Here is a 17,170-nt window from a genome sequence, read left to right on the forward strand (position 1 = left end):
TGAATAAACACTCAATGATAAAATGGTATCACCATAGCATTAGCAAATGAAACACTGCTGTATTTAATCTTACAAGATCTTTACACCTGTGGAATCCAGTTCATTTCTGCAAGCCATTCTAGACACCTTTATCTACACTATTGCTACCAATCTCCAGTCATATTTGGGGCATGCATGTTTTATAAAAAGCACCACTATTCCATTCAGCCATTTGCCATGACTACTTCCTAAAGAATATTGTGTGAAATAGTATCTGTGTTAAATTTTTATCAGAAGTTCACAGAGTAAACAACAGATTTGACACTATCTGAGTGAGCCAGAGATTTACTAAAGTACCAGTGTCTGGTTCATCTGAGTATCAATCAAGTTATTCAACTCATATTCTTCCCAAGATATGCTATGTATAGCTGTAATACCATAGGGTAACCTTTTGGACAGTGTTACAAGCCTGAAAATTAGGCAGAATATAAACAATTAAAATTCTCTTGAAACTCATGCTATTTCATCTTAAAAGCTAAGTAGTGACACAAATAAAAGAAATAAATGCAGTTCCTCATTTGTCACACTGTACCTAGAAAAATCTTAGCAATTTTTCAGTTTAACTTTTTTCTGCCTTTTGAAAAAGGAAGCTACTGCAAGATTATGAGGACATCAAGTAGAGTTTTTAGAAGCAGGTGCTCTCTGGGTAAATATAATTACACAAAAATGTTTCCTTAACCAGGTACCACAGGTTTGGTAATTAAGAATAATACATCAAGTTCCACATGGGTGACTATTACAGAGAATTTTTAAATGTTCCTTTAACATAAACTCCCAGGAGATTAGTAAAGTATATTACAGTAACAATGTTTTTTGAAAGAAATGGTAAAGCTGTTACATTTTTCCTCCTAAATTTAATGCCTGAGAATTGAAAAAGTATTTGACTCTAAGTATGAAGTACCCTAGATTCTGCATCGTCCTCTTCCTCATCAGGATTGTAAGCTTCTGCACACACTGAAATAAAAAGAAAGCATAATCTTAATTCCAATTACAGTAGTGTTTCACAGGATTTACAGAACAGAGAATGCATTGTGTGGCACAGCAATAATACACAGTAATGTAAAACTGCTGAGAGGGTCCAGAGCAAGTCAACTCCAAACTGCAGATGTAACAAAGCTACACTTTTGTATCATTTCTGGATATGCTTGCCCTGTTTTGAAAGACTGCTAATATGCTTACCAATTTCTCACCTAACTTGTTCTAAGTATCTCACCTAATGGTCAGGAATGTTTTTTCAATGTCTAAATTAATTCTTTCTCTTATAATTTAAACTATCTATAAAGGATGCAGAGATTAGATCTTTCCCTTCATCTGTGTAGGTTCAATGTGGTTTAGGGTGTGTTTCTTTGGATGGTTGGTTGGTTGGTTGGTTGGCTCAAGGTGCTTTGCTGGGGTTTTTCACATACTTGAACACTTTTTGTTCCTACCTACCCTTTACTTTCAAAGATGTTTCTTGATTTTTTTTCCTTGCAAGTCCTGTTTTTAGCTCTCTAACCATCTTTATTGCCAATCCCTGAAATCCCTCTAATCAGCTATATCCTTATTGAAATGTGATGCTCAAACTGGTCCCAGTATTTGAATCAAGCAGAACACTGAGTACATCAGATGAATTACTCCTTAAATTTTTCAGGCTATATGTCTTTTTCATCCATCCATGTCTTCTTCAATACCTTGACTATGTCTGTGCATGTAATATTTATGACATGTATAATTTTCAAAACCCACTGCTTAACCATCTTTCCTGTGCCTGTCTATGGCTATTCTGCCCAAGTATAACACCATACCCTTACACCTGCTAAATATTTCTTTATTTTCAAAGCCATTTCAAGATCATTTTCAATTCTAATCCTGTTCTCTGGCATCCTTCCAATTCATTCTCAGCTTTGTGACAACTGAAAATTTAATAAGCATATTGTCTAAAACATAATCCAGATTACTGCTGAAAAAACATACCAGTTTCTAAAATAAACTCCTGTGGAATACATGAGTGAAACAGCAGTAGTTGCTTGGGGTTTACCTTATCTAACCAGTTGTGCAATTATACCTCATGCAACTTACATATAAATACTGCTTGATGTTCCCTAGCTTGTTTATAGGGAACTCTTGTAAGACAGTATTCAGAATTTCATTTCTTAAAATGAAAATGTAGGGCATCTGCTCCTTTTCTTTAATCCACAAATTTTAATCTCTTGTTACAGGGTACTAGATAGTTCCAACAAATCCATGCTGATTGCTGTTTGTTACTTTCCTCCAGGTATTTACAAAATGAATATTTGTCTGTAATTTTTCTAGGAACAAAAATGATCTGCAAATCCGTGACAGGTCTCTTCCATCCATAGCTCCTACCTCCTTTTAGGGATGTGTTTTTCTATTTTTCACACTCGTTTTTCTTCTTCAGATTCTCAATGGTAACTGCTAACAGGGCTGAGACTAATTTAGAAAATTCTTCCAGTTTCCAAGTATAGCAAATCTGAGGCACAGCTAACCTGGGAACACCTAACACATTGAGTACTGTCTGATTTGTCCTTTCTCTGTTCTAGGCTCTTTTCCATATACCCAAAATAACACTAGTGAAGACCAATGTGCTTCTGTTAATCACTAGAGCAACACTTTCCTCGAACGTGCTCCTACTAAAAATGTAATTCCAGAACCATTTCTGTTACTCCTCATGTACTTATTGTGTGCACAATCTTTTCTTGTACACATTTTTTGGTCTTAGCTTCTTTTATGTGTTTTGGTTTGGGTTTTTTCTCTGCATCTTTTGTATTTGTTATTCTTTTGTATTTGTTCTAAATAATCCAAACTAGTTTTAATTTTGTACATGGTTCCTTCTTGCGCTTGACATAAATGAGCTTCTAATATCTCAGACAAATTTATTTTACTATGCTTTTTGTCCTTCTCCTGTGCTGTCTCAATTTGCATTTTTTCTCTTTATAATTTTTCTTTGGGGAACAAACAAGTTAAATTCTTTAACTTCTTTTCTTGAGACTCTTTACAAAGAGGTTTTGCCCACTGTCCTCTCATATTCCCTTGAAACCTGTTGTTCTAATTCTTTTACCTCTTTCCCTTCCTGAAATCTGAGAGTCAGTTGCAGGATGATTCTCACTCAACCTGCCTTTTCTCTCCCAATTCTTTAACAGTTTCTCCCTTAGAGTTGGTATGAAATATAATAGCTCCCCTTTAGATTACATTTCCCACTGACTCAAAATTTGGTCATAAATGCATAGCAAAGCACATTGGTATTCTCCTTCATTGGCTTCCAGCAGGTGACTGTTTTTTAAAATCACTCATTTTCACCATCACCTGTACCCTGACAATAAAAATCCCCACCTATCTGAGCTGTTTGGTGGTCTGTGCAATGCCTGCATAACAATGGAGCCCATGAGCTTTTTCCTATTATTATTATTATTATTACTCACAGAGCATCTGTATGTCCAACTCCCTCTTCAGCTGGGTCACAGCACAAATATCTGAACCAAAATATACAACAGCCTCTTCCTCCTCCCTGTCCTCCCACCATGTCTTTGCTAGGCCAGTTCAGTCACAGTATTGCTCAAGAATTAACATTTGGTGTCCTCTTGTTAATTCCCCATACTTCCTATGTTATTATACAAACAACTTATAAACTAGTAACCAAGTATACCCATCATCCTCCTCATTACCACATCCAGTTAAAAAGATTTCATGGTAAAGTACATCATTGCACATAGTAAGCAAAGTCTTGGTCCCCCCTGTATGAGGCACTCAACTAAAATCTCAATTTTATAAAACTTGGCATCTTCAAAAACCTAAAGAAACTTGACACAAGTCCCTCTGGAACTGAGTGAGATTCCTGTCCAGTTTACTGGAAACTGGATTTGGTCCCAAATAATTACAAATGCCCACAAAAGGAAGTCTGCAATCTCTTGAACGACTATAATAATTTATTTCTACATAAACAAAATGTTGCTAAAGACTGTTTAATGGTACTACAATTACTACAATCTTGTCAGAAATAAACTTCAGGGGATTTGATTTGAAGAGCAACAATAATACCATGCCAAGTAAGCACCATCTAACCCATCACAATGTAAATAACTATTTTGTTTCAGCTGTGCCCTAGTGCACATATGTGTACATGGGAGCCAGCAATCCGTGTCCCAGTGTGCTGCTGGGAGCATGGAGTGAGCTTCAACCTGAGCTACAGGCACCTCTTGTCCTTACCTCTACATGAAAAGAGTTAAAACAAATCAGGAATTTCATTTAATAGCTTTGATACTGTTATGCCAGAACTGACAGGTCTCAGAGGGCCTAGCTGAACATTTAAGTCTTCCAGAACACACAAAAGAAATTGAATTTTTCTCATCCATGCCCATCCTGAATCACCTTATGTCCCTTTCATGTAGCAGGATCAGTCCAGAAGGAGAGTATATTCCTGAGGTATTTATTCTGGGTCAGCTTGTGTCTCTGCACAACTCTTCTCTGCTATAAATGCATTTCAGTTAGTCCCAGTAGCTACTATCAGCAAGTTCCTTCATTAAATATTTCTTGTTTATCAGTGGTTATGGACACAATATTTAAGAACTGAGTTTCTCCTGACTAGTGCCCATAGGCCCAAATTCTAAATGGATTTATTACTATCATCTATGATAAGAAATGTACTTTTCTGGTTACAAATCTGTACTTATTTTGCCTTTATTTGGGTCACAAAGAAAATACCAATGCTGTGAATCTGCTGTTTTAAATATGAAATTTTCTTTCCTTCATTTCTTATTTCAGTAAGACATTTATTTCTAAGTGCATACCACTAGATGTCTCATGGAAATACTCGATCCATTTTATTTTGCTTCTTAAAATACCATTTCTGACATTACTATGGTTCACTGAATTTTATTACATGAACACTGGGGTTTGGCACACGAGAATCATCTAGAGCTGAGATGCTTTTTACACAGCCATGCACCACCTGCACAAGTCATCTGGATTCCAGTTACAGCCAATGGAGAGAAACAGGCACTTTAACAAAGTGATTCTTCTGACCTGCATTACATGCCCAGACTAAAATGGGATTAATTAAAAAGATGGTTTATTGGTTGAGGCAATTCCTATCCCTTTTGAGATGAGTCCTAATAGTCACAACAAGCTGCAAGACTGGTTTCCCCCACTTCTCCATTTAGTATGTGTTTCCTGGAAAACAAAGGAATTCACCCTCTGATGATGATGACAGGCTGCTCATGCAGTAATAGCATGCCTTCTGTATTATTTCATGTATTCCAAGGAGACAGTCTGTGGTCCCCATCTCTTTTCCCTAAGGCACCATGACCATGACTAATGACTGGCACCACAGCCATTAATTATTCTGAATGACTGCACAGTGCTGGTGGCTGAAATACTCACAGTGTTCAATATTTTATTTTTTTACCTCTCTAGCTCATTCCACATCCCAGCAGTACTCAGTCCATGCTACTTTACCAAGCTCAGATGCCCTGCCATGTTTTGCTATGTGCCAGTTGAATGCAATATTCACATCATTGCTCAAAAAGCAATCCTACTACTATTCTTAGGGACATATTTCAACCCACACATAATTGTGGCATTAAAAAACAGTGGTACAAACACTGTACATACTTCTCCACTGGTTGCTAAGCTCAGCTAAGTGAAATTAATTTTTTTTTTCAGTTTTTCCAGCAGAGGGTTATGTTTCACATATAGTTCCCCAAGATGGACACAAATACCAACAAACCCAAATACATCAAGACAAAGTATTTGTAAGAAAAATGAACTGTCAAAAGACAGTGTATTATGAAAATACACATGCACTGAAATATGTGCACTACTCTAGATGGATTGCTTTGTCAGCAAGACAGAGGTGAACTTTGATAATTTCTAACTCGTCACTCCAAGTAAAGTCAATTTTCTAGTTTTCACCTGGTAAATATGCTTTACATTCAAAATCAGCAGTACAGTCAATCCAGCCATGAATGAATTCTAAAATGGAAATTAACATACAGTTGGCAATTTTAAGATCAGAAAACATATTAGTCATGCTCTCTTGCTCCCTTGATGCAACATGAAATGAAGCTATCAATAAAGAAATCAGTAACAATTCATATATAATCACTGAATAATGTATTTTATTCAAAACATGGCAGGAAAACCAATCAATATACATGTATTTTTTCCTAACTACAGAACTCCCAAGACATAATTTGTATTAGAAAGAATTTTTCAAGAGAAGAAGAGCTGTGAAAATATTTTTTCATCACATTTAAATCAAGACTGCAGTTTTGCCAGCTCAACTATCAGGCTGGAGCATGGAAACAGACCATCTCCAGCTGCTGTAGCTCCACCAGCAAGTCATACAGCCCTATAAACATCCCTGTCTATGGCAGCTATGCCCACTCCCTCTTACAGTAAAAACATCACTTCCCCTGCTTAACTGTATGGAAATTGCTAATTTGACTTAATGACAGTATGAGATTTTTCCTGTTGTGTCAGGATTTACTTCTCTTGCATGAGAAATATGGTACACAGACACTCCTTGCAGAGCAGGTGGTAGTTCTAAACTGAATTAGACAAATACTACTGGACCTCCAAAGTTTCTGACATGGAACTCTATTTTCTGACATCTCACCAGTTCCTACCACTAGAAGAATTGGAAAGACAGCCCTGTACCCCAGAACTCCAATTCCATAAGTATTTTTTATTCAAACAAAAGCAACCCTTTGGGGGTGGTAGCAGAGAGAAATAACCAGTCATGGTCTCAACTTACAGCTATCAAGTACCATTATTATTTCTGTCTTTTTGGCTTTGACTGGAAAGATCTTCCACATGGAAGATGCCATTGAAGAGCTGTGAGCACACATGAGGACTGAAGAACAGCCCAGAGAAAGGCTGCTCAACCCTCTAATCTATCTGAGTGTACAATGAAATGAGACAGATAAAATTTATCTGATTTCCACGCATGATATAAGGCAATACCAAGTGGCTCTGTTGCTGAGACCCACCATTTGGGCCAAACCCTGGAACTATTTCAAGAATTTTAGATTACTTTGAATATAAACTAATTTGGAACAAAGCATGCTTGCTGGGGCTATCACTTCCATGATACTCTCAAAAAGTCTGTGAAGTGCCTACTCCTGAGGGGGTCACAAAATTGAAACTTTATCTAGGCATAATAGGTGAATACACAGAATGCCTGATACCTTGCAATTCTGTGTTATTAGCCTTTCAGACATAGAACATTTACATTAGAGATGCCATCCAAACTGAAATAAAAGTATGTACACTCAGAAAAAGTGGTCTGGCAATCAGAGAGACATGCATATTGTAGAGATTTCCTCATACACAACAAACCAAAAATAAATTTCCCCTCCAATCCACATGACTTGGGGGATAGTGACTTTTGAGCAGTCAACTACCTAGCACCAATAACTAAGTGCTCAGAATGTCAGTGTAAAAATCTGAAGCTGGATGAAATCCAGTCAGCTTGTTTCTTCTTAATTATCAGGAAAGTGGTCTTCAGTTCATTAGGCAGGAACTGACTGAATCAGAGTCTTGGGAGCACTGCCAAGACAGTCTGTCTCAGGATCAGCTGCTCGTGAAGGACAGGTACCTACTCTTGCTGTCAGTGCTCAGGCTGCAATTCTCCAAACATTGCTTCATTGTCACCATCACCTACCAAACACCAGGGCTGTGCTCAGCTACACATCTCAGTAGCAAAACCCTCATTTTGCCAGAGCTGGAAGACCTTGCCCAGCCTGCACTACACACTTGCAAGAAATCAGAGTCACACAATCAACTTTTCTACAGCATTTTCTCTTGGCCATCTGCTACCAGTGCTATTTCTAATGTGTTGAACGACAAGCTATTTCCTCAAGCATCTCTGAAAAACTATCTAACATAACATGTAGCATCTTGAAGGAGGTCCATGCCAATAGTGAGTCATAAAACCTCCCATGGATTCTCTTTAAAAGTCCACATAGGGTTTATTCATATTTTAAAATTTCTCACAATGAAGCAGAAGTTTCATCAAGATTCTACTGATCACTATGAAAGCCCATTTGAAGAAACATGAGAAGCCCCAGAAAGACATTTTTTGATAACTTCATTCCAGTTGAGTCATTCAAAGGTGCGGACACCTTTGCACAAGTGTCTTAATATTATCTAGTATGTAAAAGTGATAATTGTGATGTGTTAAACCACAGTACCTTCCTCTGCTTCAAAGCACTCTGGATCACAGCTAGCACACTCATTGCTGGGTCAAAGATGTACACACTACTCCCTGAAGTCATAGGGGTTTGAATCACTAAGCAGGCTCCTTCACAGAAACTATCTATTCAAACTTCAGCACAAGGAGCTGAAAGAATTCCCTATTTTTAAATAGGGCACCAGAAAGGAGTTTTAACTGAATTTCCCTAAGGACTTCCACAGTACTTAGTCCTCTTTCTAGTCCTATTTCAGTTCTTTCAATATTTGTGCAATTTATCATGATGGAGCTGAAAAAAACAACCCCAGCCAGGCTTCTGGCTCATGGCAGGAGACAGTTTCACTTGGTTCTCAGGAAATGCTTGGTTTCATCTGTCTGGCTAGTGAAAACCAGTACAGACATGCATTACAGTGTCCAGAACACTGCAGGTAGTTATTAAACAATAAAATCATCACAAAAGTAGATTTACTTCCACCAGAAGAGTTTGCCAATATATACCATGCACTATAGTACTTCCTCCATAAGCTTTCCCACTACAGCATAAGGAGTAGCACAACATGTAGCAACACACTGTACTCTGATGTTGACTTGTGTAACCTTCTGTTCCCATTCTCATACAAGCCCAGCAGTTCACAGTGCTACAGTGTGTTATTTGGGATATATATATAAAATATGCATAAATATTTGACAAGGCCTGAGCAGACACAGAGCTCTCTGCATACATTTCAATTTTATATTTGCTAGTACTACAGAATAGAAACAGAGCACAGAACTGCACCCAGCTCTTCCTGCCATATTTAGCATTTCATATCAAGCCATACAGTGATGTGATTACATAGTACCTCAATCACAGATATTTTTTCTCATTGAGAAGTCAGCATTAGGATGATATCAGAAAGACTAAATTATTATCTTTTACATACAATGTGAGCAAATATAAATTGCATCTGTTAAAAAAACACATTCTGAACAATGCAACCTAATATTTGCTCATTTTGTTAGCCCATTTAAAGTGGGTTAAAACCAAAAACTGTCTGGGACAATGGTAGCACCTCTCAGAATATGTATTTAAGGGAAAAGAACCTGCTATGTAGACAGCAGCTGGAAGACAGGAGTGAAAATACATGAGAAAATCTGTGTCAAGGATCTGCAAAAAGTTACAAAGACTAATGCCACAAAAAGGTGGTGGTTGTTCTGTGAAAGGACATATTTATGGCTATTTTATGTGCTAGTGTTTAAAGACAAAAACAAGATCTGATATCTATAAAAAGGATGTAGTGAGGGGAAGAAAATGGCTAGGAGTGACAAAGAAAATAATCACTGATAACTGGAGACTTAAAGATATTAAAAAATTCAAGAAAGCAGAAAAATATTTCATTGAGGGAAGACAACAGAAGGTGACCTCCAAAACTCGTGTAAAGAGTGGCTGTAGGGAGAGTAGAGACAAATCCAAAACTATTGACTCTGACAAGCCTGTCTCAGTGTCCTGCCAGGGGATTTGACCAGTTTAAAACTTATCTAAACAGATAAGGTGAAAAACCTGCCAATAGTAGGTATTATGGTATGATAGTATGCTACACAGTACAATCTACCATCCAGCAAAATGGAGAAGGTACACCTAATTCCAAATCCAGAACACACCTGTGACCCTTTGGAATGATGCCTAAGTCATAAATTCCAGAGTTCTTCAGAGGCACATGTCAAAGCCTGTGATCCCACACAGAGTGAAGATTTGGTCTGGGCAGCTAAGGGAGTGCAAAACTCAACCTCAAACAGGCTTCACAGAAAATCCTGCAGCCATATGGGATTCAAACAGCAAGCTGAGAATAGGCACCTAAAAAAGAGGTGAAATCATCTTTTCTGAAATAATGGTTGCTATAGCAAAGTTACCTTTGGTTTTCACCCTATGGGACCAAGGGAAGGAAGCTTAAACCCACCACTCCCATTTTCCAGAAGTGCCCTACATTCTACATTCCCAGCTACTCTGTAATGAGATGCTCCTCATTCCTCCTGGGCCCAGGCTGCTAGGCAAAATGAAATGAGAATAAGCTAACAGAGCTTGTCTCCTGGAATTTTAGCATGCTGATTTTAGGTATGTTGGCTTTGGTTGAATGGGTAAGCCATGCTCACATAATCCTCTATAAGAAATATGATAAACCAAACTTACTAAACAGGTTCCAGATATAACAGGAAGACAGGTAGACAAAAAACATTAGGGAAAATATTTCTGCCAAGTTTTGAAAATGGTTGATTTTGAACATCTGTTTTCTCAACAATTCCAAAATATAAAGTCAAGACTTTCTGCTGACAGGATTCTTTTCAAAAAGCCAAAGGAAGTTGAGAAGACAAATCAAAACTATGAAATAATATATATGCTGTTTTACTTTTTCATAGTCAAAATATAAAGTGCTGTGATGAAATAATACTGGTAACTACACACCAAGGTAAAAAAGCAAGTCCCACATAGCCATCAGTACATGCTCACCTGCATCTGCAACACCAGACAGACAACTGTAACAAGCCAAAAAATGGCCTACAAATATTATCACTCCAAGAACAGGAGGGACAATAATCACCCTGAAAACACAGATTCCCACAATTATATTTTAATAATAGAAGTTGTCTGTAACTGCAGGACTGCTTAACACTCAGAACAAGAAAAAAGGCATCAAGGTCTCACAGAACTAATCTTTTCTAAGAGGAAAAAACCCCAAGCCTCCACTCATTCAGCTAATGACCTGTCACTGCTTGAAACTAGTATTTCTCAGAAAGTCCTTAGTCAATGGGAAATGCAGACAGTGCACTCTGAGGACATTAAAAAAGGGGCATTTTTTTATTTTCAGCTTTCTAAATACCCTCAATCTCTCCCACACATACACATTTAGCACCATTATGAACTAAATACTACTGTTTTCAAAAGACTAAATGGGCAAACACACAAACATATCTATCTTTTTCCTGCATATTGTGAATGCAGTTTTATTTCTTCTTATATCTGTGGATCTTGCAGAATTCCACAGTGCCATTTCACTCCATCTTGTTTTATACTATTACAAGAGGATGCAGAATGGCTGGATAACGTGTCATCAGCACACATAGGATGCTCCAAGGTGCATTACTCTTTTATGATGCTCACTATCACTTAACTCCATTTTCTCAGTATTTACTTAAAACCACTCTGCACTTGAGGAAAAGATGAACCCCAGGAAAATACCATATGTGTGCAGGAGGAGTTCACTGATGAATACTTGGCAATATGACCTCAGAGAGCATCAGACTGACAAGACAGTTGGTTTGGACTTCCCAGTCCAAACTTTCCCATAGGCTTTCCCAGTCTATTCCATACCTAAATGACTGTGATGACAAAAGCATCCTTCTCTACCTGCAGCTGATCAAGAAAGATTGAGCTTTGTTCCCTAAATAAGAAATTACTGAATTGCATGAATGGCCTCCTGCAGCAAATTTTTAATAATTACGTCACATTATTTGGAAAAAGCTGAGCACACCTCCACAAATACTTTCCTGCTATATTCCAGTATTCTCCATTTTCTGCAGACTTTCTTGTCTTACACAAACCTCAACTCCTAGTCTCTTGCCTTAAAACACAGGATCTCCACTGGAACCAGCTCTTGCATTCCCCTACACAACCACGACCTCACACCATTTCAGCAGAAAATTAAACTGTAAGGCAACAGGAAAAAGCACATGAATGCAAATACAGCAAATTTCTCAGCAACTGAATCCATATCAGAAAACCTCTGAAAAAAGTGCACTTGCCATTTTGAAAACTAAATATAAAATATGTGCTTCTAACTTGGTTTCCTCTTGAAACTGTGCTGTGCATATAAAAGAAATCCATACTTTCAGGAAAGCAATACATATAAAATTGTTTTTACTGAATGGAAGGGAGGAAATATTTTTATTTCTATTTTTACTTCACGAGAGAAGAGATGTAAGCTACAATTCCTTTAAATTTGAAAGGGCAAAATACTGAAGATCCTAACCTGAGCCAAATGCTTCACATTTACTGAAACCAATATTCTAAGAAATCCTGTATCCCAGGTAACCACTTTTCACAAAAGCTCCTAGAATTACAGCACAAATTAAAGAGTTAACATCTCACTTTGCCAGGTGCTGGAATTCAGGCTTATAGCTCTTTTCTCCCAGGAAACGAGTTACCTACAGCTGCTTTTCAGCAAAAACTCTGTTAATGATCAAAGAATAAATGAACCCTTACTGTAAGACAGAGTGGCATCTAGCTTCTTTGGCCAAAACAATTATTTGTAACAGAATGTTCTTTTAGAGATCAAACTTAGAGGGAATAATGAAGGCCATATAGAAAGATGAAGGAACCCCAAGGAGATTGTGTTCTTTATAAACATCCCATCTGTAAGCAGCAGTACTAAAGAACTTCTTGATTTAATTTGCATACAGTTCCCTCCAGACTTCTAGAAATTTCAGGTTTAATGACTAAATAATCATTCAGTGTAAAAGTTACCAAGATAACAGCACAACTAGGAGACAGCAAAAATATTCTGGCTGAATGAACCACACTGAATTGAATGAATCAGGCTGTTGAGGTACCCACTGCTGGTATGCTAAATAAAGCTATTCTAATTATAAAGAAATAGAGAACAATAAAAAGCAATAAAAATTGAAAGCTACAAGTGTTGAAAATAAGCAGTGCCACGCTTAGAATACTGTGACAAATGAATTTGAAGGTACTATACTTAGTGTAAACACTTATAAATCAGTGTGGGTTTTTTTATACTCTCAGGGGCCTTTCAGTGGGCCAACCTATAAAGCAAAGCTATTTACAACTAGCTGAAGCTCTCAAAGTTGCACAGTACACACAGGCCAGTGTATAGATGATTCAAGTCTGGTGAATATTTTCCATCTTAGACATGTACAAAGAGAAATCAATAATATGAAGAAACTTAAAAGTCTGGATAATAATGGGATATACAGAAGAATGATCCTCAAAATATGGGAAAAAGCTCCAGGAACTGCTACGATCCAGATGCATAAAAGAAAAAAATGCTATTGATTGTAGCTCTGAGCATGCTATTGGTGTTTGTATCCCAATGCCCCCAGTATTAGAGGGACCAGAGTTCATTACTGCTTTATGGTAAAAAAATTTCTTCTTCTATGTAGCGCATTTGAAACTATTTTCACAGAAATAGTTAGATTGGAAAAGACCTCTGAGATCATCAAGTCCAGCCTCTGACTGGTCACCACCTTGTCAACTAGACCATGGCACCAAGTTCCATGTTCCCTCTTTTCTTGAACACCTCCAGGGATGGTGACTCCACCAGTTCCTTGAGCAGCCCATTCCAGTGTTTCATAACCCATTCTGTGAAGAAATCCCTCCGGATATCCAAACAAAACTGGGTCCACTGGCACAGCCTGAGGCTACGTCCTCTTTTATTGTGGCTAGCTGCCTGGGAGAAGAGGCTGATCCCTTCCTGGCTACAGCCTCCTTCAGGCAGTTGTGAGAGTGGTAAGGTCTCCCCTGAGCCCCCTTTTCTCCAGGCTGGACACCCCCAGCTCACTCAGCTCCTCCCTCCCAGGACTTGTGCTCCAGACCCTTCCCCAGCTCCGTTGCCCTTCTCTGGACTCACTCCAGCACCTGGAGTAGAAAGGGGCCCAACACTGAAAGCTGCTTAATATCTTCATGCTTAATATCTGGGTGTAGATTTGGAAAGCCAGTGCTACAAAGCATCAACACAGAAGTTTCATCCATATTACCAGACTTGGAGCTCCATGGGCTCCACTGGTCTCGTCTTAATCATGACAAGTGTGGAAAAATACTCTTGAGGAGTCACCTTAGGAACCACATCCCAATCAGTTTTGTCTCAGAGATGCACAGATGGTGCTTGCCCCTGGCAGTGACCAAGAGGGTCACTGAAACTCAGACACCTGAACCAGGTGAGCCTTGGTGGCTTTCTCTGCTCCACTCCTGTGACACACGGGCACTTGATGCCACACCTTGCTGAATTTAAGAGAACAGGGAATAGAGCATTCAGCAGGAATGCATCACTTTCTAGCATTCAGCAGGAATGCATCACTTTCTAGCATTCAGCAGGAATGCATCACTTTCTAAGCAATAGTTCTCATATGGATCAAAGATGGATTTTAAACTTCTCAAGTCTCACAGCAATGGACATAAATTATAAAGACATTTCTGCTTTAAACAAAAAGAACAGGATCCATCATGCAGAAGAAAATCTGCCTAAGCAGAAAGTGGTTCACTCTGCAGAGTGGCTGCAGGATCTGACACCTCTCTGAACTTGTTACAGCTTGTGCTGTAACCCACTCCTCCCTCCAAGGACGAGGGCGGGTCAGGTATAGAGTCCCTGCAGGTACTGCCAGGGGAAAATAATGTGTGATCTGTAGTAAGGAGGAGGATGTACAGAGACACTGTCAATAGTCACATAGAGTACTGCCCAGAGAAAAACACAATAATTTATTGATGATAACAAAACTATCTAAAATAGGCATGAATTCCTACTGTAACACACCTAGTAAGAAACAGGCTTGCCATATTTTCTTTTATTCTTTCTCAAGAACAGTTAAAAATAAGGTGTTTCTTATTATGCTGTCACCACTGAAAACCTAAGAAAAGGCTCGGTGTAAGAGGGAAGATAAAAAAATTCAGTGAACTGTTGATGAAATTTTAAGATCTTCCTCATCATATAAACCCATTCATAACTTCTCAGCAAAATATACTTACCTTTGAAAACTAAATTTTTTTTTTAATCAGTTATTAAAATGTATAAATATTGCAACAGGTTTCAGTGGGTACAGCAGAAGGGCCCCAGCATATTTTTAAGCCCTCATGAAGTTAAGTGTTTTTAACATAATATACCCGTAAGGGTGAAGCCTGGTAATGATTCTGTGACTCTAAAAGAATTAGAGACACCACATAAAAGCACAGTACAGAGAGAGAGCATGGCTAGCCTGTGAGACACAGAGAAGGGCAGATATACCAGAGATAAAGACTTTGCTCCCTCATGCTGGTGCATCTGTCCCCCCCAGAATCTCTGTTGGAAGGTAAAGAGACACAACAGACAGTTCCCAATACATGTCTGTGTCTGCCAACTAAAGGATCAATGACTCAACTGAAAAACAGAATAGCTCTTCATTGGACACAATCCTCCCAAAAACAAGAGGACAACATGAAGCCATGCCACTCCAGGTTCATTTAGTGCAGAACACAAAATAAAAACGTCAGCTAAAACCCTCCAAAAGTTATGATGCTAAACATTTGGTGTTAGAGAAGGTGCACATGGACATCCCTGTTGGCTGGTAACAAATTGCTCCCATTAACGCAGCCAGCCCAGGGTTACATTATTGCTTTCCATTAAGTCACTTACTTACACTGTGCCCACCTGCACCACTGTGCAATTTCACAGCCCACTCATTAAAGTGTGCTGGTTTTACCCTCAGGAAGGAAGGACAGTGGTAGTTTTAGCTTTGCAGTCATGAAACCAACAGCAGGAAGAAAAACAGAGAAGTTTCACAAAAAGAAGTATTTGTTAAAAATGGCAGACTGAGAAGTAAACACAGAGTTCCTGCTGGCACCACTTGTATGACAAATGCACTAAGAAACCCAGTGGTTGGGTGTGATTGCAACCAGTCTATAAATAGAGACAATTCCAATTGCTCATATAAATAATGCCTTTGCAAATGATCCCTCTGTCGTGTGTTTTGATTAAAGAGCCCTGCATGAGAAGTGTGAAATGAATAGAAATGCCCCTGAAATTTGCTTCCTCTCTTGCACAATACAACCACTTGCCACCTCAGCCTCCACCCAGCTGAGCACCTCCTTTCTCATTCAAATTGATGGGACATATTTAGTGCTTGTAAAAAATAAGGCCTAGTCTGGAATACAAAGGTCTAAAAATTCATTATAGAAAAGGCAACTTATGATCAGTCAATTATAACTTTTGGCGTAGAAGGTTTTTTTCTACTTAATCATTCAACCTTAATGCAAATCTTTTAATGATAAATTTTAAAGCCATTTCATCACATGCACAGTTCTTAAACTAAAAGTCACCCAGCATTGAAACTGATTTTCCTTCAGCTTTGAAAATGTCACAAATATTGAAAAGACTTCCTCCAACTCCAAATAAGAATGACATTATGGTCAGAGGTGAACCACAAAGTAGTACATCCTAAGAATTATTTGCCAGAAATATACGGATATGCCAGAATTATGGGTATTACTGGCACTTCTCAGTAATCAAAATTATATAAGTCCAGTTACCTAAAGAATCATATAATCATTAAGGTTGGAAAAGACCTCTGTAGTATATGGTAGAGATAATTCATGCTATATATGTATAAAATGTTGTAGAATCCAAGCTATGTTTTTGACCACCCTGGCTGGGAGCAGAGTCTTATTTTTTATTCAAGTAATTCCCAGAAACCGTTAAAATAATATCAAGTCTATTAATGTATGAATGAAAACTTCCCAGACCATGATTGCTGACTTCCCTGGAATGTCTAAGCCACTCAGGAGGACCTGCACCTGGGAAGATTGCATCTACCATACTCAAGCATGGGCACCACTCTGCTACATGTGAATGCAGGCTCTGCTGAAGTGTTCAGACAACCATCCAGACACCTGGGCTTACCTTTGTCTATTCCTGCACATGTATGGCCCCAGTTCTACATGTGAAGGGACACAAAGGAACATTTGGTCATCCCTGCCTCAGGCAGAATAAACTGTATATAAGCTAGTTGCATGAAGCAGTCGGGGTGAACCACTGGGGAGACGCTGGCACTTTGTCGGTCGGATCCAGGTTCACCCAGCGCCTGCACCCGGGGTTGACGCTGCCTTGGCTGTGGTGGGTTTTTTATCTCGAAATTCTATTTTCTTAACGATCTGATAAATCATTGCTAAGTTTTCTTATAAATTTGGTTTCCAATTTGATCATT

The 17,170-nt window shown here is 38.5% G+C and overlaps 1 protein-coding gene across 1 annotated transcript in view; it reads right to left on the reverse strand.

The window, feature by feature from the left end:
• PRKAR2B (protein kinase cAMP-dependent type II regulatory subunit beta) overlaps positions 1 to 17,170 on the reverse strand; it is a 76,713-nt gene that overhangs the window by 16,903 nt on the left and 42,640 nt on the right. Inside the window, exon 3 of the mRNA XM_066550818.1 lies at positions 941 to 993. Within this exon, the coding sequence (XP_066406915.1) occupies positions 941 to 993 (53 nt within the window). The remainder of the gene's footprint in view (positions 1 to 940; positions 994 to 17,170) is intronic.

This window comes from Molothrus aeneus, chromosome 5, assembly GCF_037042795.1.
Source record: "Molothrus aeneus isolate 106 chromosome 5, BPBGC_Maene_1.0, whole genome shotgun sequence".
NCBI classification, from domain to species: Eukaryota; Metazoa; Chordata; class Aves; order Passeriformes; family Icteridae; genus Molothrus; species Molothrus aeneus.